The following is a 23,129-nucleotide window of genomic DNA, read 5'->3' on the forward strand; positions in this document are numbered from 1 at the left end:
GAATTAACAGTGTTCTTCTTGCAAATGAAAAGTTGAATTCATGAGCAATAAAACGCACGATTGCTCAAGTCATTACTCTGACAGGTTTTGACGATACTGCTGTATTAACAGACGATACTAGGTCAGTTCACTCATGTAATTAAACTTCTCTGTGTGTGTTCTAGTCTACTCTTCTCTACAAAGGTTGCCTCTGTTAGACAAGTGTCACTTTTGGCCTCAATTGCCACTGTACAGCCAAAGTTCCATTCTACATTTCTTTTTAAAAATCAAGTGGCTTTGGTGGAAAATAACTGGGAGGTGAACCTGGGTTGTGTTTATGTTTTGTTGCTTTTGCATTCTGAAGAAGAGCTGCAAGAAAATCCTACATCTCTCACTTTCTACAATAGTTGATTGGTTGAAGATTTCTGTTCTGTTGGTTTGCACGCACTGATTTGGCAACAGATCCAGATCACCGCAACATGAGCAGGATAATACTTAAAATATTAAGCCCTGTGTGTTTTATCTGAATGTGACTGAAACACTATATTCCTGGGACATCATTTTTCAAAACTATAGGTGCATAATTTAAAGGCGGGAAAGTCACTGAAGACAGAGAACGGATTCTTTCTTCTGCCACTCTCCTTGATCTCAAAAACTACTGCACTGTCATAAACTTAAAAAGTCCTTTAGCAGAGGAAAATGTTATGTTAACGTCAACTTTTGCAGAATAACAAGTATAACTTTGCATCTGTGAAATTCCCACGTCAGCAGAAAGGGGCAACAAAATGTAGAAAAAACAAGATCTCTAGGGTAAAGCTAAAAAAAAAAACATCACTTTTATCAAGATTGCTCACAGGAAGACAAAAAACACTGTGCATAAGACGGGTAGATTTAACAGCTGCAGACAGCTGTGTAAATGAGGAAGGTACCTTTACCAGAGTGCATCTGCGGTTTGTTGATTGCATCTCCATCCTAAGATAACAGAGCTGCAGACTAATGGAGCTTGCTGAAGAAGTGCCTCATTACCACTTCACTCAGTCTTACGTAGGTTGATAATTACTGATGCTACGCCAATCTTTCAGAATCCATTATTGGTTGTTTTTCAATTTCAGGGAACTAACAACAGCACCTCCAACCCACCTACCCCCTAACCAATACCCTTGTTCCTCCCAGTCCTTTTCTCCGTTGACTGAGCAAAACACCAGCTTAATGACACTATAGAATGCAAGTTGACTTCAAAACAGTCGTTTCCCAGCAACTGCTACAGGTAAGAGGGAAGAACCTTTGTCTGACCGGACCTTGCTCAAGGATGCTATAATTACCAGGATATTTTTGGGCTTAATGAAGGCAACAACTGCCAAGCAATACCATAAACTCCATAATTCACATTAAACCTTCTGTCTGTTAATTGTCAAAAGACAGGCAAATGTTCTTTACACAGAATTTAGAAAGAATGACAGATGAATACATGTTTTTACATTTTACTTTTTTACTTTACTCTGAAAATGCTGCACTTCCCCGAAGAGATGCTGACAAGCTAATTGTCAAGTAGTGCTGTCACAAGCAGGTGGAGAGTTTTAGAATAAAGTTCACACCACCCTCATTATGTAAACAATCACAGCCAGTACTGCTAACCTTGCACTCCTAGGGACTACAGCTGGCGGACTTTACAGTAACAAGAAGGCTGCGCTCTGTGTGTGAGACATGAAGGTTCAGGAGATGTGAAAGGCGTGTGAGTAAAGTCCTGTAAAGTCCGCGCAACGTATCCAAACCAAAACCAGGGAATATAAAAGAGAAAAATGATACAGACGACATCTTTGTTATTTTCTTGTACCTCCATTATTGCCAATAAAATGGATCACTCTTCAGATCACTAGGAAATATCCCTTAAGTTAAATGTTAATTAACACTAGCGCTGTCAGTTAAACGCGTTATTAACAGCGTTAATGCAAACCCATTTTAACAGCGTCCATTTTTTTATCACAAGATTAACATTCTTTTGGCCTAGCAAACTTTGTAGTTTTTTTCACATGCTGTTGCAACAACTAGTAACGTCAGAAAAACAACAACACCACACCGGATCTAGCTAGATTGGAAACAGAACTACAGGCACCCCGCACACACTTGGTTGCGCTTGCGAGGCTGCCAAAAAGAAGTAGCGTTACGTTTTGAGTGGATGGCTAGCGCTAAATGGTTGCCAATAAGATTCTGGATGGAAAGTTTACTTTTTAAAAGTTGCAAAATGGTTCCATTGACAAGACCAAAGTGATCTGTGTGTTTTATCAATGATCAGTCTGAAATACCACTTGATGGCCAAGCACACAGCTGATGCAAATTCTCTGCCCCCCCTCCCCTTGTCAAAGTATTTTTTTCACCCTTTTATAGATGGACAGTGTTATGTTAGTGTGAAATTGAACACTACAGTAGGCTAAATTCCAATGCTGTTTTAAATATAAAAAAAAAAAAAAATTGCACAAAGCAGATCAATCCACTTTTCCATGTTGGTAAGAGTATAAAAATGAGAAAAAGAATGGAACAAAAAGAAATCAAGGGACATTTAGAATACTTAAGAATATGCGATTAATCGCGATTAAATATTTTAATTGTTTGACAACACTAATTAACACACAAGAAAAAGCTGCTAAAACAAAGCTTCAGTTTATGGTTCAGCCAAAAGATGTCCCCCATAACATCGCCCTCGGTGAAAACAACAAGTCTGGTAAGTGCTGAGAAGACACAGGAGAGAAAGCCAGCAGCCCCACAAAAACTCACACAAACACACACACACACACACACACACACACACACACACACGACTCATCCCCCTTACACAGGCACCACACTGAGGTCTAATCGATGCAGCTCATTCATACTGAACCACAGACGTCAGGGGAAGCCGGGGGAATTACAAGCAGCCTCCGCTGTGAGATCGCAGCCTAGAGGAAGCCAGGGGAAGACAAAACCAGCTCCGGTCTGTAAACCTGCCGTTCACTGTCCATGGCATTTTCAACAACATGGCTACTGGGTTCCCTCGCTTCACAGGAAATGACACCGAACAGGTACAACAGTACTTAAACTGGATGGTTAAAGAACAATATGCCTTATTTTGGACATTTAAACATGATCTTAGAGGTTGACCCCACTAGATGGGTTACTCCAGAGCTCTGTAGTAGCATCAACATACACTGTGTTGACCAATCAATCATCATTCAAAAACTATATTTCTAAAAAACAACAAATAATTAACTCAGAACTGGTTCAGATGAGCAGCAGGAACAGATTCACACTTTAGGGGTACTATTACGGCCAAACCCAACGCCAAGTCTATATCCTTTTGTTTGCGCTGATGGGCTGATTGTCTGACAACATTATCGATCTCATGAGGCTCTTCTTGTCCGAAGACAGTGGTGTGGAGAGTGGAACGTGAGCTGAGAAAAAGGCTTTCTGCAAATCTATTGTTTCGGAGTAGGCTACAGAAATGATAGGCTCCTGTTATCTCAATATTTAAACAATTTCCACACTGAGGATGAGGTTGTTATAGTTTGATGACCACCTGTATTCATTTTTTAGCCAGAGTACAAGATTAGAGACAAAAAGAGAGAGCGAGAGAGACAGAGAGAGAGCGGCAGCAGGAGGGTGAAGTAGAGGCCGAAGGGCTGTGAGGATCGGGATACTGGTAGTGCACCCATGAGCGCCTATATGACCAATGAATATGTTTTCAGGAGTGGGACCTGTTACTGCCAGATATCACATCTGTGTATGTGTCCAGTGATTTCCATTGCACACAAGGCTGTGTCACCATGTCAGGATTTCCCCCTCTAATCAACAGTGCTGTGAGACACGAGCAAATAGGAACCATTGTTTTTTTAAGGTAATTTTTTGGGGCATTTTAGGCCTTTTTTTCCACAGGACAGATGAAGACATGAAAGGGGAGACACAGAGAGGGGGAACGACATGCAGTAAAGGGCTGCAGGTCGGAGTCAAACCTGCGGCCCATGCATCGAGGAGTAGACCTCTATATTTGTGCGCCTGCTCTACCAACTGGGCTAACCCGGCCACGGAACCATTGTTTTTATTGAAAATCTCGACTAGCACTCTCCACACTCCTGTCTTTGGACAAATGTCACATCCTGGGAGCGATCATTTTAATAGCAATCTGAGCCTGTCAGGAACAACAACAACAACAAAATCACTTTAAGTGGGGAAAAAAATCAAGGCTGCACAATTGCCCCTTTAGGTTACATTGCAGCTTGGCCTGCGGCGGCTCATCACTGCGATTTTGCTCAACACTGGACAAATTTCCATTTCAAATTTTTGGTCACATCAGTCTATTAGACATAAACGCATGGAGAAATAGGGTCCAGGTTGAAAAAAAAACAGGCATTAAGTGGCATTGTCTCTTTTACCTGACAGGGTCAGGGGTCATAAAATATAGACGCACTTTGACCCCAATTAATCCTGAGGTTGACTCTAAATGAACACAAGCAGAAGCGAGCACAGCTCTTTTTGAAATTAAACTGGAGACAACTGGTGGAAAAATAACTTGTGGTTCACAAGAGAGAGGAACATGAAAGCCAGACAATTGCTCAAAGCAAAGGCCTCCACAGCAGTCTTCAATTGCACCTAATGGACCATGCCCAGTCCAGCATCAACAAGCCTTTATCTCCTCTTTCACACAGAGAACTTACCAGTAACTTCTGCTTTTGTCTTTGGTGGCTCAGGGTCTCAGGGTTGAGTCTCAGAGCTCTACTGTTGTCCTTTAGAAAGCTGTCCAAATGCTGCACACCTGGGAGCTGGAGGTGTAACACTTCATGTCTCAGCTGTGGTGGGGGGAATACACAAAAAAAAAAATCTTAGTCAAATCAATATAGTTATACTAATACTGTTCATGTTTATGGTGGTTTTACAGTTTAATTGTGCAGTTTTTGGATAATTTATTCCAAGTAGTCCACTGTTGGTCCCACTGGTGATGAAATCTGCTAGCCCTCTATCTCTGAGTGTAGGTGAGTGGCCGCTCAGAGCCAGCAGGTGGTCTGACAGGAAACACAGCTAACACATACACTCTTGCAGTGAAAACAGTGTGTTCTCCCTTTATTGATCTTCACAAGTTCAGTCTGACAATAGAAGAAATTATCTACTAGACCACCTGCTGCTTTGGACGTTGGACACAGCATTTTACTTAATTTTGCTTACATTGAAAATAAAATGTGCAATCTAGTTTTAAAAAAAATCACACAATATAAAAACAGAATAAAATTGTTTTGTTTTTATAATGTTACAATGTTTTTATTGAAATTCTTTTAGATAACACAAACCCAGGCTGCCTCTCTCTCTCTCTCTCTCTCTCTCTCTCTCTCTCTCCTCTTCCACTCTTCATCTGTATACTTCATCCATAGACTATAGGCTACTCTGGCTCAAATGAATACAGGTGGCCATCTAATTATAATGACCACATCCACATTGTGGAAATCATTTAAATTTTGAGCCGTGGCATTGAACATCTTTTAGATAACACAAACCATTAATTTCTGTAGCCTACTCCAAAACTACTTTTTTATAATGGATCCGATGTAAAATCATCCTGATAGGCTGTGCTTGTTAATCTGTGAACGTCACAAGTGATTGGTATGGTGAGTTAATTGTATTATCCCAGTTATCCAGATACTTCACACAGCTCTGTTTACTCACATTCCAGAATCTGCAAACAACATGTTGACCGAGTGTTTCAATGGAAAATAACACTTAAGCACTCATTCAACCAGATACTTAGAAACCCACACAAGTCTAAGATGCCATCGAGGTAAAATAACATCCTCTCTCCATGTTCAACCACTTAGCCAGCAACGCTGATAGCACAACCTAAACTGCTTGTTATTGCCAAGCTAGTGGAGCTGGCTGGAAATAATAATGCCCCCTATTAAATTATTCATGGCTCCAATCAGGTGGAACCAGATGCTGCTTTTGTGTCATAGAGGGAGAGCTGTAACTCAACTCAAGCATGGAAGGCCATCGCAGGCATGGAGGTGAAGACTTCATGGAACAAGCATGGATGCTGCTGGGCTTCAAAACAAAACACAAGATGTCATGACACTCGCTTGGCTGTTTCCATGTGACATTTCACTGCAAGTTTTCAGGCAGAGGACCGTGGCTCAGTCCAAATGGGTGCAAAGCCTGAGGTGCTGCTCGCAGTTCACCAACCCTTGGTTGGTGTCGCTTTGTAACCCGCCCCCGAGACATTTGCGGCCGTAGCCAGAAGATGACCTTTTTTGTCCATGCAATGCTTTACTGCTGAATACTAATGCTACGGTGCTGTGTGCCCGCCACTCATGGGAACAAGCAATGCTATTTTTAGCCACATGTCCCCAGCTGCACATCTCCAACCCGGGGCCAATGGGCAATTAGTTTTTGTTTCTAGTGGCAGGAGGCAGTGCCGTAACCTCCCAAACGCATATAGACATCTGGACAAAGACTGTCTCCGTCGTGCCCCGTACCACTGCCACAAGGCACTACTCCTAAAGTTGTGTTGACACTCCGTCCATGTGAACCTTTATAGGTGCTGAGAAGTAGGGGTTTTACATACACATGTCCAGGCTTTGCTTGGTTTGGTTTGGTTTGGCTCAGTGCCTCAGCCAATAACGATTTGCATTTACAATGGGGCTACTTCCTTGAAGGTGTGATTTCAGTGGCGCGGCTTTTCAGGGCTACGGCTGCTGTTACAAGCCTGAGAGACATAAGACAGATATCCAAACATACAAACTAGGACACAGGAGATAAACTAAAACACAGAGATTCAGTGAGAAGCTACATAAATACGGATACGTTTAAAAACATTGATCTTTCTGGTCTCCAGCCCAGACATGAGTTAGATTGAGTCTGGCAACATAGGAAGAAAAAAGGGGGAGTCGTCCTGGTTTGGCCGGGGTCGGCGAGACATCTCACTGGTTGGTGAGGCAAGTTTTGGCACTAAAACTGGTAAAGGAAACGCAAATCAGCGCGGCACGGTTTGGCTCGGCACGACCAAAAGTGCAAATGGAAAAGCTCTTCTCCCCAACATCAGCTGCAATTCACTCTGGAAAGAAAGTGACTAATTTAACTACTCATGCAATAATTTGTGGCCTTGGCTGAAAATGACATCATCCTGTGTTTCAAAATAAGCAAAAGTGACCCGTGGTAAGTCCAAACAACTTCATGTTTCGTCAAAAGGGGCCATCAATTTTAACTGTCCACAGACTGTATTTCAGAAGGAGTTATTCATAGAAACGCAATCAACAATTATTTTCTTTATCAATTAATCTGCCATATATTTAACTACAAAGTTTGCTAGGCCAAAAAGAATGTTGATTAAAAAAAATCGACGCTGTTAAAAAAGGTTTGCATTAACGCCGTTAATAACGCGTTTAACTGACAGCGCTAGTTTTAATTAACATTTAACTTAAGTGATATTTCCTAGTGATCTGAAGAGAGATCCACTTTATTTAATAAATGCCCAACACGATTTTCTGAAGCCTGACTGAACACACTCAAGCTAAAGCTAGGCAAAGTTCAATATTTCTTCTTGAAAAACCACGTATAATAGATTTCCAAAATAGTTGTCTATTCTTTTCTTGACCATTAACATATCAATAATTTTACTCATTTCACAGTTATTTAAGACAATTTTTGAGAAGCAACATTCACAAACATTTCAGCACTGTGTATGTGATTGTCTGGCTCAGAAACACACATTAGGATTGGATTGAATTACATTTCAGTATGGGCTCATTATTTCTGATGATTGTCAAAGCCAAAGGTAAGCTTTCTGTTTTCAGTTATACTAGGATGAAAATTCCATGCAGGCATTTCTAATTAAGAAGAGTTAGACACTTTTTTGTTTTTTCAGTGTACAGACATATCCACAAAGTCATGCTGGGCCTTACTCTTAGACTGTCAGCAACTCTAAGATAACACAGTATATTATGATATATCTCGCTGAGCGGGTATAATGAGTCAGTTTTAGAGTCTGTATTTCATGACGGCCTCTTTAATTCATTTTAGTCAGGGCAAAGTTAATTCAATCCACCTTATTACAGCTTCTTCATGCAATTACCCTGTGCCCCTGTTCATTGATGGACCAGCACGGAGGTAGTGGATTGGACAGCAGGCTTTTCAAGCCCACAGAGACCTATGAACAATGTAGCATACCCTATCATACAGTAAACAAAAATGAATCACTGCAAAAAAGAAATCATTATGCTGCAGCACCTAATGCACAGCCGATTTTTTTTTTTTAGTAATCTTCTGTGAAATTCCACATGATCGGGGACATTAGAGTCAATTACATCCCTACATAAAACACAAAGCATTAACTCTAGAGCACATTATCATTTTGTTAATCATCCTCAACATTAAAAGTGGTGTAGAAACAGCAAGTGTGCCTTGAGCTGATGGCAGTGTGTCTGTAGCACTGCCTACCAATAACATGTTATCAAAAAGAGTGCAATTAAGCTCCAACATGGTTGACAACACACAGAGTAGAGCATGTCCGTATAAAGGATACGAAGAAACAACATAAGAATATAAGAAGAAAGAATATAAAGAACATTAGACATGGTGTTCAACAATCACTCTCCATTGCCTTTTTGTAAAAAATACAATTTAGCAAGTTTGGGTTAAAATAACCTCCGCAACAAAAAAATCAACACAATACTGCTTTTTAAAGAAAATGTAAGTGCAGTGTGGACAAAGCAGACACAGTAAGCAAAACCTGTAAGCAGAAAGACCGAGACAGAGGTAGAGACCGAGAATAAACCTGTGGAGATAAGCTTTTTTATTACAAAGCAAATCCTGACAAATAATCACTGTCTGTGGATTTTGGCAAGATCCGCATAATCATCCCCAGCCCCCACCCTCGGGCATCATTGTCCATCTTTCAGAATGCATCCAAACAGCCCTCAATCTCACAGAGCTGACCACAAACACAGATTGGATTGACAGCTATGAGAGAGCCAGAGAAATCTAAAAAAAAACATGTTTCATATATGTTATGGGTTGTTTGACTAGTGCTAACTCAAATCTTGTTGGCGTGGAACAAAAGGGCGCTTTGCCTTGGAGTCTTTCTCTCCTGCACTGATTCCTATAAAGACAGACAACAACCTGCCAATAACAATGTAAAACTGATAAAGCTGAAGCATACAGCAAAAGCTTAGTACTACCAGTGTAAGGCCTGCAGCTTTTAATGCAAACATTTGCTGCTGTGAAAATGTGGCAGCTGTCAGTCATATCTGTTAAGTGAGTGACAAAGTGACAAAAAAGGGAAGTGACAATATAGCATCACCCTAACAATGAACCAATACAATTAATTTCTGGGGGCTCATGTAATCTCATGCTGTTTACACCAGATCAGTGTTGTCTATCTGACTAAGTGGACAGCCCTGATCAACTCCAGGCACAATCAATTATGAATGCAGTCAGATCCCTGAGGTGATTATCGGCTACTCTCCTCCGACCTCCAGAGAAGTTAGCAGTCCAGTCCCTCCCACGGTTGTCTGAGCCCGACTACAGCAGTCAGTCAAACTGCCGACATGTCGACAGTTGGCCCAACAAATCTACTAAAATTACATTTTAGCCGCAGGAGCTATGGCGTGACACAAACATGCTGTAAACATACATATATGCACATGTGTAATGAATAAGACAAACTGAAACACGCTGGTGTAAAGGGAACATGCAAGTAGATAGACCTATAGACCCTAGACAAGAACATGTACATACACTCAACATGTGTGTAGAGTGGATCTAATCTAGGGGGATTACATAGCACAAAACATCTACATTAATCTGCCCTCACATGGAAAAAAAAAAACTCTGGACACACAAGAGACACATGCTTGCTTTGTCATGCACGGACAGTCCAACAATCGGAGCAAGTGATGCGGTTGCTTACAATGATAATGCACTTTCACTCTGCTGTCACTCTGTCTCCTGGAGCCATCTTTGGAGAGATTTCCGGGTGAAGATGGGGTTATGTAACAGCGGCCGTGGACCCTGCTGTTCATATCACTAATGCTTCACACTGTGGCGGGGTCACGTGCTTTATCCAGGCCACATCCAGGCGCCAGCAGCAGCAGCAGCGTTCCAGCTGTTACTACTGCCTAGCCTCAGTCACTCAGGGCCATGCTGAGCCGTGCTCCTCTCACACTGTTACATTCTTGTTCAGCACCTCAACACTCCTCCTTTTACTTTTGTCTCTCGAACATACTTGAACTGGAGACAATGTGTCATACTACCATTACTGTTCAGCTTATCCACAATGAAATGTAGACACTACTCATACAGGAGAGGCTTATGCATCCTTATGGGATTTCATCTGGGCAACTCAATCACATACTGAAGGGGAATGATATTGTAAAGAAAAATTTTGATCCCAACTTTTTTTTGCCAACAACTGTCTCTACATTGCCAAAATGTTAAGCACAAAAGGTTGCTCAATGTGTCACCACCCGAGGTTAAAAACTCTACAACTGAACACCATGTGCTTACTATTGAGTGTTAACCATCTTGATTTAGACCTACACTAAAAAGACCAGCTTTAAAAGGGAATTTTCAAATAACTTAGCATCATTACTACTTCTTGTGAACACGCTCAGCATTTGTTTTAACCTGCTTCATAGCTTCAGAGCCAAACTGATACAACAGCATGCCAGTTTTATACTTTTGGCTTATTACAGATATACTGGTATGTGCATGTATGTCAGTGTCAGTGTATAAGGTCCAAATAATAGCACTACAGAAATCTCAATGATATGTTTGAGGTAAAGACTTTCTCCATTACAAAAACTGTCCACCAGGGAGCACTGACTGAGCTGCTGCAATTAATAATTTTATTTTAACAATGGATCAAAAGTCTACTCTGTGAAAGGGGCGTCTTGTAGTGACAAACCCACTGAGAATTATCACCAACTACAGTTCATCTCACCTCTACTGAGCCTTTTAGTCTTACAGCTTGTTGTTTTAGTTTTACAGCCCACAACCTTAATATTCAGTTCACTGTCAGTCTTCTCATCTCCCCATTTCAAGACACAGCAGGTTATTTAGCAAAAGAAAACTCAGATAAATTCATTTTACACTACCTGCCCTGCACAATGACACTGACTAGCTAGTGAATACAGCAGAGCAGCTAAAGAGCCAGATATTTCCATCAGGCCTTGCTGAAGACAAAAATAGAGCTGGAAAGAGAGTGAATATTGAACATCCATTTAGACATAATCACAACTCCAAATTAATGCTAATTGTGTTAAATGTCTGGAGGGGGCGTAAACCAGGTTTGTTACCAGGCTCAACATATACCATATACCATACCATATATGCTGATAATCATTTTTGTGTTCGCATTTTGTTTGTGCCAAAAAAAAAATATTGCTCAGTAAATATTGATCACAATTCTTTAATAGCCAATTTTAAGTATCTTTATCAAAAACTTAAATTCAGAATAGTTTACTGTGACTGAAAACAAAATGTCTGAACTCCCAATGCAGGAAACCCCACCCATTTGGTGCTACTAGAAGGAGGAAATAAAAACAAAAAATGTTATGCAAGTATTATTTGACCGAGGGCTGGATTAGAAAAAAAATGCTCAAGAGTACTCTGCCTCCCCCCTTGACCTCCCTCCACCACCAACACCACCCTTTGCCTCCTCTCCCTCTAATTAATTGCAGAGAAAACAAATTTAAGTTAAAATATGAATATCCGTCTCCTGTGCATAGTGAAGATAAAAGTCACTTTCTGGGAGCTCAGGGATAAAAAGTGAAATGATGAATGACCATGCCTACTTGTCAAGGTGGACAGGAAGAGCTACAGTATGAATGAGAGTTTGTGAGTACTCTCTCATATCCGAGGTGTGGGTCTAGACTGACAACCCTAATTATGGGAGCTCTTCAAATGAGTGACCTTGGTAGGCAGCAGAAACACACACACACACACACACAAACACACACACACACACACACACACACACAAACACACACACACACACACACAAACACACACAGACATATTTTCGCACAGTGAAAATCACAGTTCAGCCTCAACTGTTTGTCCCCACTGCCACCCTCTGCTCTCATTACTGCCACCTATAGGATCTCATTGCAAACTGAGCTCTGTAGCTGATGACACAACATACAGAAACACTTAGACCTTTTAAAGATTCATGAATGCCCTCTACAACCCACAGTGTCAATTTAGAATGCACATACAAACAAACCTTTTTGGTATGCATAAAAATGTTTTAAAAAGAAATATCACCAATGACACAGTGTCAGCTGTTGGGTTAACATGTCTTCCACTGGGATACAACACTGATGGATAATCTTCACAAATGTTTGACAAAATCCATGCAAGGTAATTGATCAAAATCAAATGACTGTTGTCTACCAATTAGCATCCAGAAAGCGTTATCTGATCTGGCATGGCAGTGACAACCGGAACCAACGTCAACCCTAAAAACCATGTTATATCACCAACAGACAATAGCTAAACACACTGCTCCTGTTATGCTGACATAGGTATTCTTTTTACACACACTGCAGCATGTTTTCAGTTAGGACGGGAAACTCAATAAAACAATATGATAGTGAAGCCCCACTGCATGCAAATGATGTGCAATGTCCTCTGGCTCTTCTCGGTGCTGGACATTCTGCCCTCCTGTGAAGAACACCTCAAAACATCTCTTATCCATCTCTTAAGAAATGCATAAAAGGGTAGGAGGGCTGCATGCGTACGATTACCAGAAGATTACATTTCAATAATTGTAGCCGCTAAGAGTCGGAAACACTAAAACATGTTGTGATGATCCTTATCCCTCCAGCAGCAGCAGCAGCAGCAGCACAGGGATCCTGCAGCAGAGGCAACACAACAATCCTTTGCTCAGAAAAACACATACGGTTTGACAGCGGACAGTAGATGGTACAGTACCTTAGCAGCGGCTGTAAAAGGGCCGATGCAGTGGCAGGTGTTTCCTACTGTGTTGAAAGGACAGAATAGCAGCTGAACCCGGGATGATGGCTATGGCAGCTCGGTAGAATAAAACGGTTCATCAATGCTCGGCAGAAAGAGGCACAGCCAAGCAGCGAAGGGAGAGAGAGAGACAGCCAGCGAGCATCACTCAGCTCACACTACCGTGGCTGTGCAGCAGAGCACACACACACACACACACACCAACACGCCCCCTTTCGCTCTCTCTCTTTCTCTCTCTCTCGATCTCACTTTCTCACACACACACACACACACACATAAGTCACACAGACACAGGCACGCAGGGGTGCAGAGGCAGTGCAGTGCGCAGCAGTACTGAGCAGTGCTCCCTCTCCAGGATGTCTTTAGTCTTTCTTAATCAGAATTGGTCATTCTCTGTCCTATTCTCAGCAGTCACAGACAATCCTGTCAATAAAGCCTTCCAGCCGTGTGCTCCATCGTATCGCCTGCCCACCTAACCACCACTGATGAGCAGCCATGATTGAAGTTGGCAAGGTCATGTGAGGTTCTCTGTTCCTTGGTCTTTGCTCTCAGATTTGTTGCAGTGTTTCCCGGCTATTTTCTTTTTTTTTGCAGGCTGATACAGGGACTCTGCCTTGCCTCGTCATGGGTCATTATGCCACAGAGGCTACCCGGAGGCTCACTTACTGAGTAGTAGACCAGACCAATCAGCTATCAGAAACAGCAGCCACATCCATATCATCCAATCGCAGATCAGGAAATCAAGTGCAAAAGGGTATTAATGGGGATTATTTGGGCCATCCTGTTTTTTTCCCACTATATGGAGATGTGGGGGAGAGCGGCAGAGGGTGCAGTATGGATGCCCTCTGTGGCTGACAGTGGTGGTGCACTGTGTTATGGGGAAAGGAGAGAGGAGAAGCAAGACCCAAAACAGATATGCTTTCCTCAGTGTGGATGCCTAGCAATCACAGCAGCTCCTTACCTCTGTAAGGAGCATTCCCTCCCCACCCAGCGGGACCCTCTCTGCCATCCCAGCTGAGAGCTTACATTCATTGCACAGCGGGTATTTAACACTCAAGGCACCGCCACATCCCACATGATTGATGAATGTTCCCGCTCATGTCCTCTACCTGCTTTGTAAACACTGAAGGGGGAGGTGCTGAGCTCTGACAATGGGAAGGAAGCCCACCTGATGTTTATACTATGACATCAGCCGCTATGGGCAACTCCGCTGTCACTGCCCAATGTGAGTCGAGTGCAGATTTGAGTCGCGCATGCTTAGATTTAAACGGTTTCTGGCATAATTTGTGAAAACCATAAAATTATAAACTTTTCTCATTACAAACAACATCAGAAGATGGAAATCATTTAAAAAACGTTGTAGCTATCTATGATTGTTTGATTAGCTCGAGACGCCATTCCAGTGACAGCCTTTGTTGTGTTTGACTGCTAACTTGTAGCCAGCAGGCAACAAACTTTGTTAAGTAGGTCAATTTTTACTGTATTGACGTAACAGAAGTCTCTCGTTTGCAACTTGTTGGCTACTTGTCGCAAATTGATGCATGCGCAACTCAAATCTGCACTCGACTCACATTGGGCAGTGACACCACTGTAGATTATATCACCTCTAGGGCCATTAGTAAATTAACTTAAGCCATAACTCAGCAGCATACAAAGTAGAACTGCAAGCATTGCACTTTCTGGATCATTTTGGCAAAGGAACTGTGTTTATGAATCTGTTTTTATTATATTATTCATGAATGTAGAAATGATGAATGTATCTCAATAAAGGAGAATAATGCTAGGTCTACTGTATTTTATCAAAGCTGCAAAGCTCAAATACTGTAGCTAAATGTCTGCAAAGTTTGGGTCAAGCGGAAAGAAAAAGACTGCAGATAATGTTTGAGCCAAGCGGGATCAAGGCATTGTTGACTTCTCACTAGGGAGGGCAGAGCCATTTAAGGTGCATACTGCTACTGCTGGTCCTGTGTTAGTTTATTTTATTATTTTCTGAATAATGATTCAGAGGATGCCTGCCTACCTTAGAACGTTAAAGGGAACCAAACGTGTTCAGACAGCTGTCAGAGGATGTCAGAAGACAGACCAGCAGCTCCGGGCCGGCGTTAACTAGCTGGCTGAGACACATTTGGAGGTGTGAACAACTGTTTTGACATTCCCTTTTGTGAAGGGTTCTGCAGATTAACAAAAACTGTGTGTGGTGCAAAAACAACAACACAATAAGCTCAGCTAGGTCATATATATACATACATCAAGAGGCAGCAAATAAAAAAAGAACAAACAACAGCAAAAGATATTTGCAGATAACTATTGATGCAGTCAGACAAGATTTACATAAGATATTCTTAATAACTTGTATATGGTGACCAAAACAGGTAGTGGTCTTTGGTGTCAAATTCACAAAGGTCTAATAACCAAATGCAATGATCTGCATTGTATAACCTCCTGGTGAGTTCATCACACCCATCATCTTCCCCATTCCAAAGCAGGGCATTAATGCTAGCATTTGTGGCTGCAGGGCACTTGCGCGGTAGCACGCCTTCAGAGGCAATACCATCCACAACAGCCTCCACTGAGCACTTGACTTGCACGTCTCTCGTTTCTAGATCACTATCCTGTCTGAAGGCTCCAGTGCTTTCAAAACAAGCATCTTGTGAGCAAGGCGAGTCAATGGATTAATGGCAAAGGTTGTATCATTACACCCCTGCTACTCTCTTTGCAGGTACCTGATACGGCTTCCCACTCTCCTCTCCTAATGTCCCTATAAGCAAATGACTGTACCTATGCAATTTAATCAAGCTGTTTAATTTTATGAACAGCAGCTACATGACAATGTGCCAATAACAACTTTGATCTATCATTATTATTTTTAAACATTATTTTTTGAAATTTTAGGCCTTTATTTCTGACAGGACAGCTTAGACTGTCTTAGGGGAGAGAGAGTGGGAATGACAAAAAGCAAAGGGCCGCAGGTGGGAGTTGAACCTGTTGCCGCTGCGTAGAGCACTAAGTCTATTTATATGGCTCTACCAGGTGTGCTACCCAGGTACCAATCTAACATTTTTCAGACAGCAGAGACAAGGACTGACTTTTCCAAGTACCAATAAGAACTCTAGGGTTGTAGGTTGGGATTCATAACAGTAGGTTAGGCCATTTTTATATATGAATATGCAGTTATATGAGATCGGATTCTGAACAAGCCGCCATGACAGTCTGACTTTGAATTTCCGGAGAAACCAGACCCACGTGACGCGTTTGTCCAATCAACTGCCCATTTTTATTTTTGGGCAACAATACAGATTATGGCCGCCTGCTGTTAAGGAGATGTATAACGTCTCGTCACTTTGGTGCGTTCCGAGGCACTTTTTTGACCAACTCGAGGAGACTGATTAGTACAAGTGTCTTTTCTGCCGAGGGTCGGCCGTCTGGTTGGTGTGTCAGGGGCGTATTAGGGCTGCACAATATATTGTTTTTTATCGTCATCACAATATGAACATGTGCATCGTATCGTAAAAGGATGCAACATCTATCCCAAGATAGACAATCAGAAATTTTCTGTCTTAGTTGAAATAAAATATCAATAGTGGCGTCTAGGAGATTACTGAAAGCAGCAGAAATGCAGAATTGATTATGTTATCATATCTGTTTATTTATCACAAGCAGTATCGTTATCGCGATATTCAACGTTATCTCAAACAGCATATTTTCCTCATATCGTGCAGCCCCAGTTTTTATTACATAAAGATAAGTCATGATTAGTGTTGGTTAGTATCCTAACTCAGTTACTGTGAGCAATGCCACATCTTTAAAGCAGCTATGAGTACTTCAGGTCAAATGAAGAACCGACTCCTCAAATTGAGATATAATAAAATATCTCTAATGTAAGTCAGCGTGGCTCAACAGTTTTTGATTGAACTTAATATCACAAGTTCAGGGAATTAACTCAGTTTAACATGTTCACGCTTAAGTAATTGTTTAAGTTAAGTATAGTTAACTTATATCTTTAATCAAGGCATCAGGCGAACTAAGATGAGCCAGCTTAAAGTGATTTACAGTACCCTTTTAAACCACCCATTTAAACATCCCCATGCATTTTATCACATAGTCACACACACAATTAATCTGCCAATGGACAAAGATATAAGATACTTAGAATTTTTCCAAACCATCTGCATTTTGCACATCTGGATTATAACTGCATTTAATTTTGTATTATCTAATTTCTGCAATATGATGCTTGAACTGCAAAATAAAACTGGTTATGCTGTCTTAAGTCAATTGTGAGTGTACATAGGAATGCACTACCAGTAGTTGCCACGAAAATGTATATAAAGAAAAATGCCAGTGTTTCTACACGAGGCTAGCACTGATATTATTATTATTATTATATATTATGGTTACAAACAAGGTAACTAGATACGTAATTAGTTTATTATCAACTTACATATGTAGATGTGGGTATCTACTATTATAAACTAATGCAAAACATGTAGCAAACCTGCCCAAATGCAATTAATTTGTAGACACTGCATATTTTGTGCTGTATTTCATCAAATCCATATTACATAATAGCATGTTAGGTAATCTCTTTGTTCACAAGAAAATACCACTTACAGGTAATAAAGCATTGCAATATTTTTATGTTTGGTAGTTAAATCAACTGCACAAGAGACAATAGTTGGATGGTGGCATTTGTTAATGATGAGCCTTGGTGACAGGAAAGAGCCCTTGGCTGAGAAGTGCAAGGGGGGGGGTCAGATTATGGCTGCAGGCATCAACAAGTGCTGATCCCGCCAGTGTCCAGACACGGCGGAATCAAAGCTTATTCATCGAAAGCTTAACAACCAACACACATTCAAACAACACACCACACTCACCTTATCTGTGCCTCTAATCCGGCTGTTCTTCTTTGCTGTGCCAGACCGTTGTCTCTGGCTCCATGCTACTTCCCACTGCGACTGTTTCAGGAGTTTCTCCATCTTGCAAGTCTTCTGACAACCCATTGTCCCCTGGCACATAAAAACAGATATCAAGTTAAGTCATGCAATCACATTACATTTCAATGATACAATCCCTGTTTGTTACGAGCAATAACCTACCATGACAGAACGGTTTGCATGCTTCCCCAAACGCTTGTCATAGTCAGCAGTGCCGGATGATGTCATAACTCCAGCATGTTCAGATTATAAATATCTGTATTACATAATAATGGATGTTGGATTATTGTTAGTACACAGACTGAGGAGATGCCACAGCTGCCGCAGGAAATGCACAAAACTATGAAACCATCTAAAATTACATTTGAATGATTACAAAAAAAAGAGATAAAAGCTGAATGTAAGACATATGATGTATGTTTAGAGGATACATTTCATGAAAAAAATGATCACATGAATGTGGAAAAGTAAACCTTTTAACAGTGTCCCTATAGAAATTACTAAATGTGTAGGGTTTTATTTTGCTTTAACGCAACAAGGTTGTCAAAAGCATTGCTAGTTAAAACTATGATATATAAAGAAGACATTTAGATTGTCTACATAAATGGACTAGAGCCCACAATTAAAATTTTCATTTATCTTGTTTTTCTAATTGTGATTCACAGTGGCTGTGGGCTATAATTTGTCCACAGACTATTAACACTGTTCAAAATCAAGAAGATGTGTTTTTTATTTTACTACCACCCACCTCAGATGCAGCATAAGCCAGGCTCCAGCAGAAATGAGGCAGCAATTAAAACGTCCAGTGGGCCGGTCATTAGTTACACTACAGTTTCCACTGGGTCATCCAGGCCAGCGTTCTCCAAAACTCTGCAGAAGACACTATTAGCTGTTGGATTTTCCTTCCCAGTCAGCTATAATTTCAGTTAGACCAAGCACTCTATTGAACTATGCAATTCACTCTAATTGTTTTAAGAGCCGATACATATCTCATACAGTGCACCTAGTAACAGAACAAATCTTTCTGCAGCCTTCAAATGAGAGTCACTTCTACACCTTTTAAAACAAAAAAAGCTTAGAAGGTTATATCTGCACACTAATGAGCAGTTCCTGCAAATTTTAAACACAGGATTTTGGCATCCAGTAAGAGTGTAACATAGTTTGTACTACGGTTGGGCAATATGGAAACATTTTACAACAGACCACTGTCAGCCCAAAAACTTCTGATTGGCAATATACAGTATATTTGTGTAGGTGTGTGTGCTTAAGTAGAAGTAAAAGTAGACAACCTGAACTACCTGAAACGATTTATTGAGCAGGGAGTAACTTAATAAGAAAAAGTATTTGCCCTACTTACACACATGTATGTATGGCTATGGTCAGTTTATGGTTTGTTATAAAATCCTCTCCTGATTAGCTAATCTCAGGGGTTTTCCTGACTCCGAAATCGGGCTTTGGGGGGTGACACACAAACCAAGATGGTCCGTACAGTAAAGGGCCTCTGTTATCTAATTTGACAGAAATATATGCATTCGCCTGTAATTTCTGACAATTTGATAAACAGAAATGCCTTTTTCGCTTGAATAAATGGAACCCATTGACAAAACTGCTACATTAATTACACATTACATTCATATTTGAATACTACCGTTAAAATCACAGGGATTAAGTTCAGTACAGCCTAACTCTGAACAGTAAAACTTTTAGTTTAGGGCTCCTATTCAAGTTCATGTTATGCTTGTTCAACAATTGTTTGGTAAAGTGCTAATAAACACATTCAGAGGGGATTGGAATTTCTATTTTTTCTCTCAATTTGTATCATTTTAGCATTGGTGGTCCTTTGGTGCTGGCTAAAACCTTTGGCGGGAGCCGAACATTGCTCACAAAGTTCCCATGTCAATGTTACAGTAATAGTATACTCCAAGTACAAGAAAAATGCTTTTGTTGCTTGCTGTCTTTATAATGTTATGATTTGGCAAATAAATCAGCAAATTAGATATGTATGAACCATGACTTTTGTGTAAAAAAGTGATATAAAGACCATCTACATGTTACAGTGTCTTTAAAATAATAGTTCACCCCAAAATCAAAAATACATATTGTTCTTCTTACCTTTAGTGCTATTCATCAATCTAGTTTGTTTTGGTGTGAGTTGTCCGTTATTGTTTCCTAAAGATGTCATATGTATATGATGGAACTACGTATGCACTAAGCGTCAAATAGGAAAGCGTAGAGGCGTGTGTTTGTGGCGCAACACGTAAACTATCCTCCTACGCTGAGCTGTGACCATAGACTGTAAAAATTAATGTAAAAAATAATGTTATAACATTAATTTTTAACAGTGTAGGCTGTAACGTTAGCTAGCTCATGTTGTCATGTGCCTCATTGAAGCTAATTATCTCATATGAGATAATGATGGGACGTTTCAAAATGAGTTGCCTATAAATGTGTTCACTCCCCTTTTTACCTGTAGAAACGCATCTGTTATATAAGTATAATTTGTCCTCTACTTTTTTGTCTCTCTTCATCAGACTGCATTAATGACCTAGTTAAATGGTTAATAAAGTCATGAAGAGGCGCCAACAGTTAGCTTAGTTAACGTTATATAGTAGTTCTGTATGCATAAACTGCTAACCTAACGCAACAAACACACTTCCTGCTTCAATGTCAGCACGGTTCTCTGATGTACAGAGATCAGAGCAGCCTTGTCACTCGGTGCTTGCTGCATTCCGCGATGTTTGAAAACCATATTTACGTTACGGGGAAGGCCATAATCTGAATTTCCCTCTATGGAATTTCCCGCTTTAGCCATTTTTTCGCTATGAACAGGGTCATGAGGGGCGTGGCTGCGGTAAGATACCGACCAGCCTCAGCAGAGTAAAAGTTGGCCTTCCGTTCATGGTTTATGTCTAAAAATTTATGTAAATGTCTCTGATAAATTGCAGTAATATTCTCCTACACAGTATTATATTTACATGTTATCAAGACATTGTAGTTCTACGGTGTCACCTTGTGAGCTGTTCTTCTTTTATTTTGAAAAGCGCCGTTTTCTTCTTCTGATATTTTTGTGATGTTAAACTTCCTGCTACTCTCGCTTCACAATCGTAGACTGTTAATATTGATGAATCAATCAATCAATTATTAATCAATATATATATATACAGTCTATGCACAATGTGGTGCTCACTTTCTTTAACTGTCTATGTGCCACGCATTGTCGGAGCAACAAGCTCCAAACTGTGAGGGTGTGTCAGGCTAGATAGCATGCTAGCTGATGGACAGAAACTCTTTGATTGGAGCCCTTGGAGTGCGGAATGAGTTCGAACATAGGCTGTTTATGTGTTAATTTCACATGACATTTCTGTGAACAACTATATATTGTATTCTATTTAAAAGAAGCATATGACATTTTATCTGTCATAGCCTACAATAAAACGTATTTCATTTCACATTAGTTAAATATTAAAATGATTTGTATTGGCTGTAAAAATTATTAATATCTGAACATGATTTATGTGCAAATAATTTGTGAAGTTACATAGAATCATTTTGTATTACTTCTCTTTTATTTTGTAGTTTTCACGCTGTTCATGGTGCATGTGCCTGGTCCTTGTTGAGAGGAAGAAATAAATTGACACCCGTTTGAAACTCTGCGTCTGGATCAATAAATCCAAGGGGCCACTACAATAAATACATAAAAAAATACACATTCTAACAGAACAGTTTACTAAAACATACCAGACCATACACTAAATCCCAATAAAGTAGATAGGCCTATAGTAATAAGTAACTAGGAAAACTAACAAGAACACTTTCCACTATGAGGAAACACTCATAGTGGAAAGTGTTATTGTCATCGTGATTAGTGTTGTAAAAAACATTGACAGTTGAACATATTCTAGTAATATGCAGAAAATATATAGAGAGACAAGTAATGATCACACAGTTACAGCAAACAGAGTAAATTGGGCTGGGGGGTAAAGTATGTCTTCTAGAGGTCATTGTAAAAGGTAGGCTTATTTTAAAGTGGAGGAAGGATGGCTACACCAACAAGGAAACAGTAATGCAACATTAGGGATGCCATCTGTGCATCTTTAATGCTGCTTTAAAAAGAATGTGCGTCGGAGAACATTTTCTACATGTAAAGTATAAATATGGCTAGTAAGACAGTCCTCTCCATATACTGGAAATTTTGAAAATGTGATCATTCTCAATTCTGTTCACTGTCCCAGTAAGCATACTCTCTCAGACTACAGTATGGAACATACATACTAATAATTTACTCAATAGTAGTGTTTTTTTAAACAAAAATACACTAATTACAATAAAATACACCTTCCAACACCTACAGCCTGCCACAAAAAGTACTGATCCAAATAAACTGCTGTGTCCAAGTTAAATCACAGTTCATAATATCACTTGATTTGACATGTAGGATGCCTTGCTCAGTGACTTGAAAACACCCTCATGTACAGATTTTAAAGACATTCACTGGCATTTCATTTTACTTGCACCCCTGAAGTTTCCTTTGATCTAATTCAAAGAGAGAAAAGAACATGGCCTCCGGGGACCTACTTCCACTTTCTTCACTAATCTTGTTTGGTTGATTACATGGAAGTAAAACGCTTTGTGCAAAGTGCTCATTAGTCCTGAAGTAAACAGCACCCTTTGCATCTTTCTGTTTTCCTCTCAACAAACCAAACCTCCAAATGTTTGGAGTGTTGAAAGAACAGAGAACACAACCTTTATTCTGACAAATTCAGACTATGTATGACTGACATATCCAACTTTATCACCTTTGAAATGAAAGGAAATAAACAAAACTAAATACTCTTTGCAAAGTCTTTTTACGCTCTATCTTTTAATTACATGAATTAATTATTCAGTTTCAATATAAAATACAAGATATAACTTAAATAAACAAAAGAATTAAATACCAAAATATGAATGTGTGCTCTTGAAATAACATCATCCAACAGTCCTACGTTGTAGCATGACTTTTTTCACATTAATATTTCAGTCATCACACACCGTGATCATTATAAATGTATCAAATGTAATAAATTAAGGTTTCATATGAAATGTCAACAAGGCACTTTTGTAAGGTTGCTGATTTTGAATTATTGAAAAAAGCGGTCAATTCTGTTTGACTTGAAAATATTTTTTTGATTTAGATACAGTTTACTAGAAATGCTTGCAGAGGATACGTTTTCTCACAATTTTCTA

General features: G+C 40.1%; 1 protein-coding gene across 24 annotated transcripts in view; it reads right to left on the reverse strand.

Moving 5' to 3' along the window:
• rimbp2 (RIMS binding protein 2) overlaps window positions 1-18,784 on the reverse strand; it is a 91,435-nt gene extending 72,651 nt beyond the window's left edge. For 15 of the 24 annotated variants that reach the window (XR_004656551.1, XM_034871020.1, XM_034871018.1 and 12 more), the window contains exons 1-4: window positions 18,652-18,784; window positions 18,066-18,159; window positions 17,844-17,975; window positions 4,668-4,799 (exon numbers count right to left, since the gene is read on the reverse strand). Coding sequence is in view for 21 of the 24 variants with exons in the window: in XM_034871020.1 (XP_034726911.1) it covers window positions 4,668-4,799; window positions 17,844-17,975; window positions 18,066-18,131 (330 nt within the window). In the remaining 3 variants the exon portion in view is untranslated. Of the gene's footprint in view, window positions 1-4,667; window positions 4,800-12,927; window positions 13,201-17,843; window positions 17,976-18,065; window positions 18,160-18,651 lie in introns of those variants that run through there. The other 9 variants (XM_034871035.1, XM_034871034.1, XM_034871033.1 and 6 more) reach the window with 5 other exon arrangements.
• Window positions 18,785-23,129: the final 4,345 nt, after the last annotated feature.

This window comes from Etheostoma cragini, chromosome 5 (assembly GCF_013103735.1).
Source record: "Etheostoma cragini isolate CJK2018 chromosome 5, CSU_Ecrag_1.0, whole genome shotgun sequence".
In the NCBI taxonomy this organism is placed as follows: Eukaryota; Metazoa; Chordata; class Actinopteri; order Perciformes; family Percidae; genus Etheostoma; species Etheostoma cragini.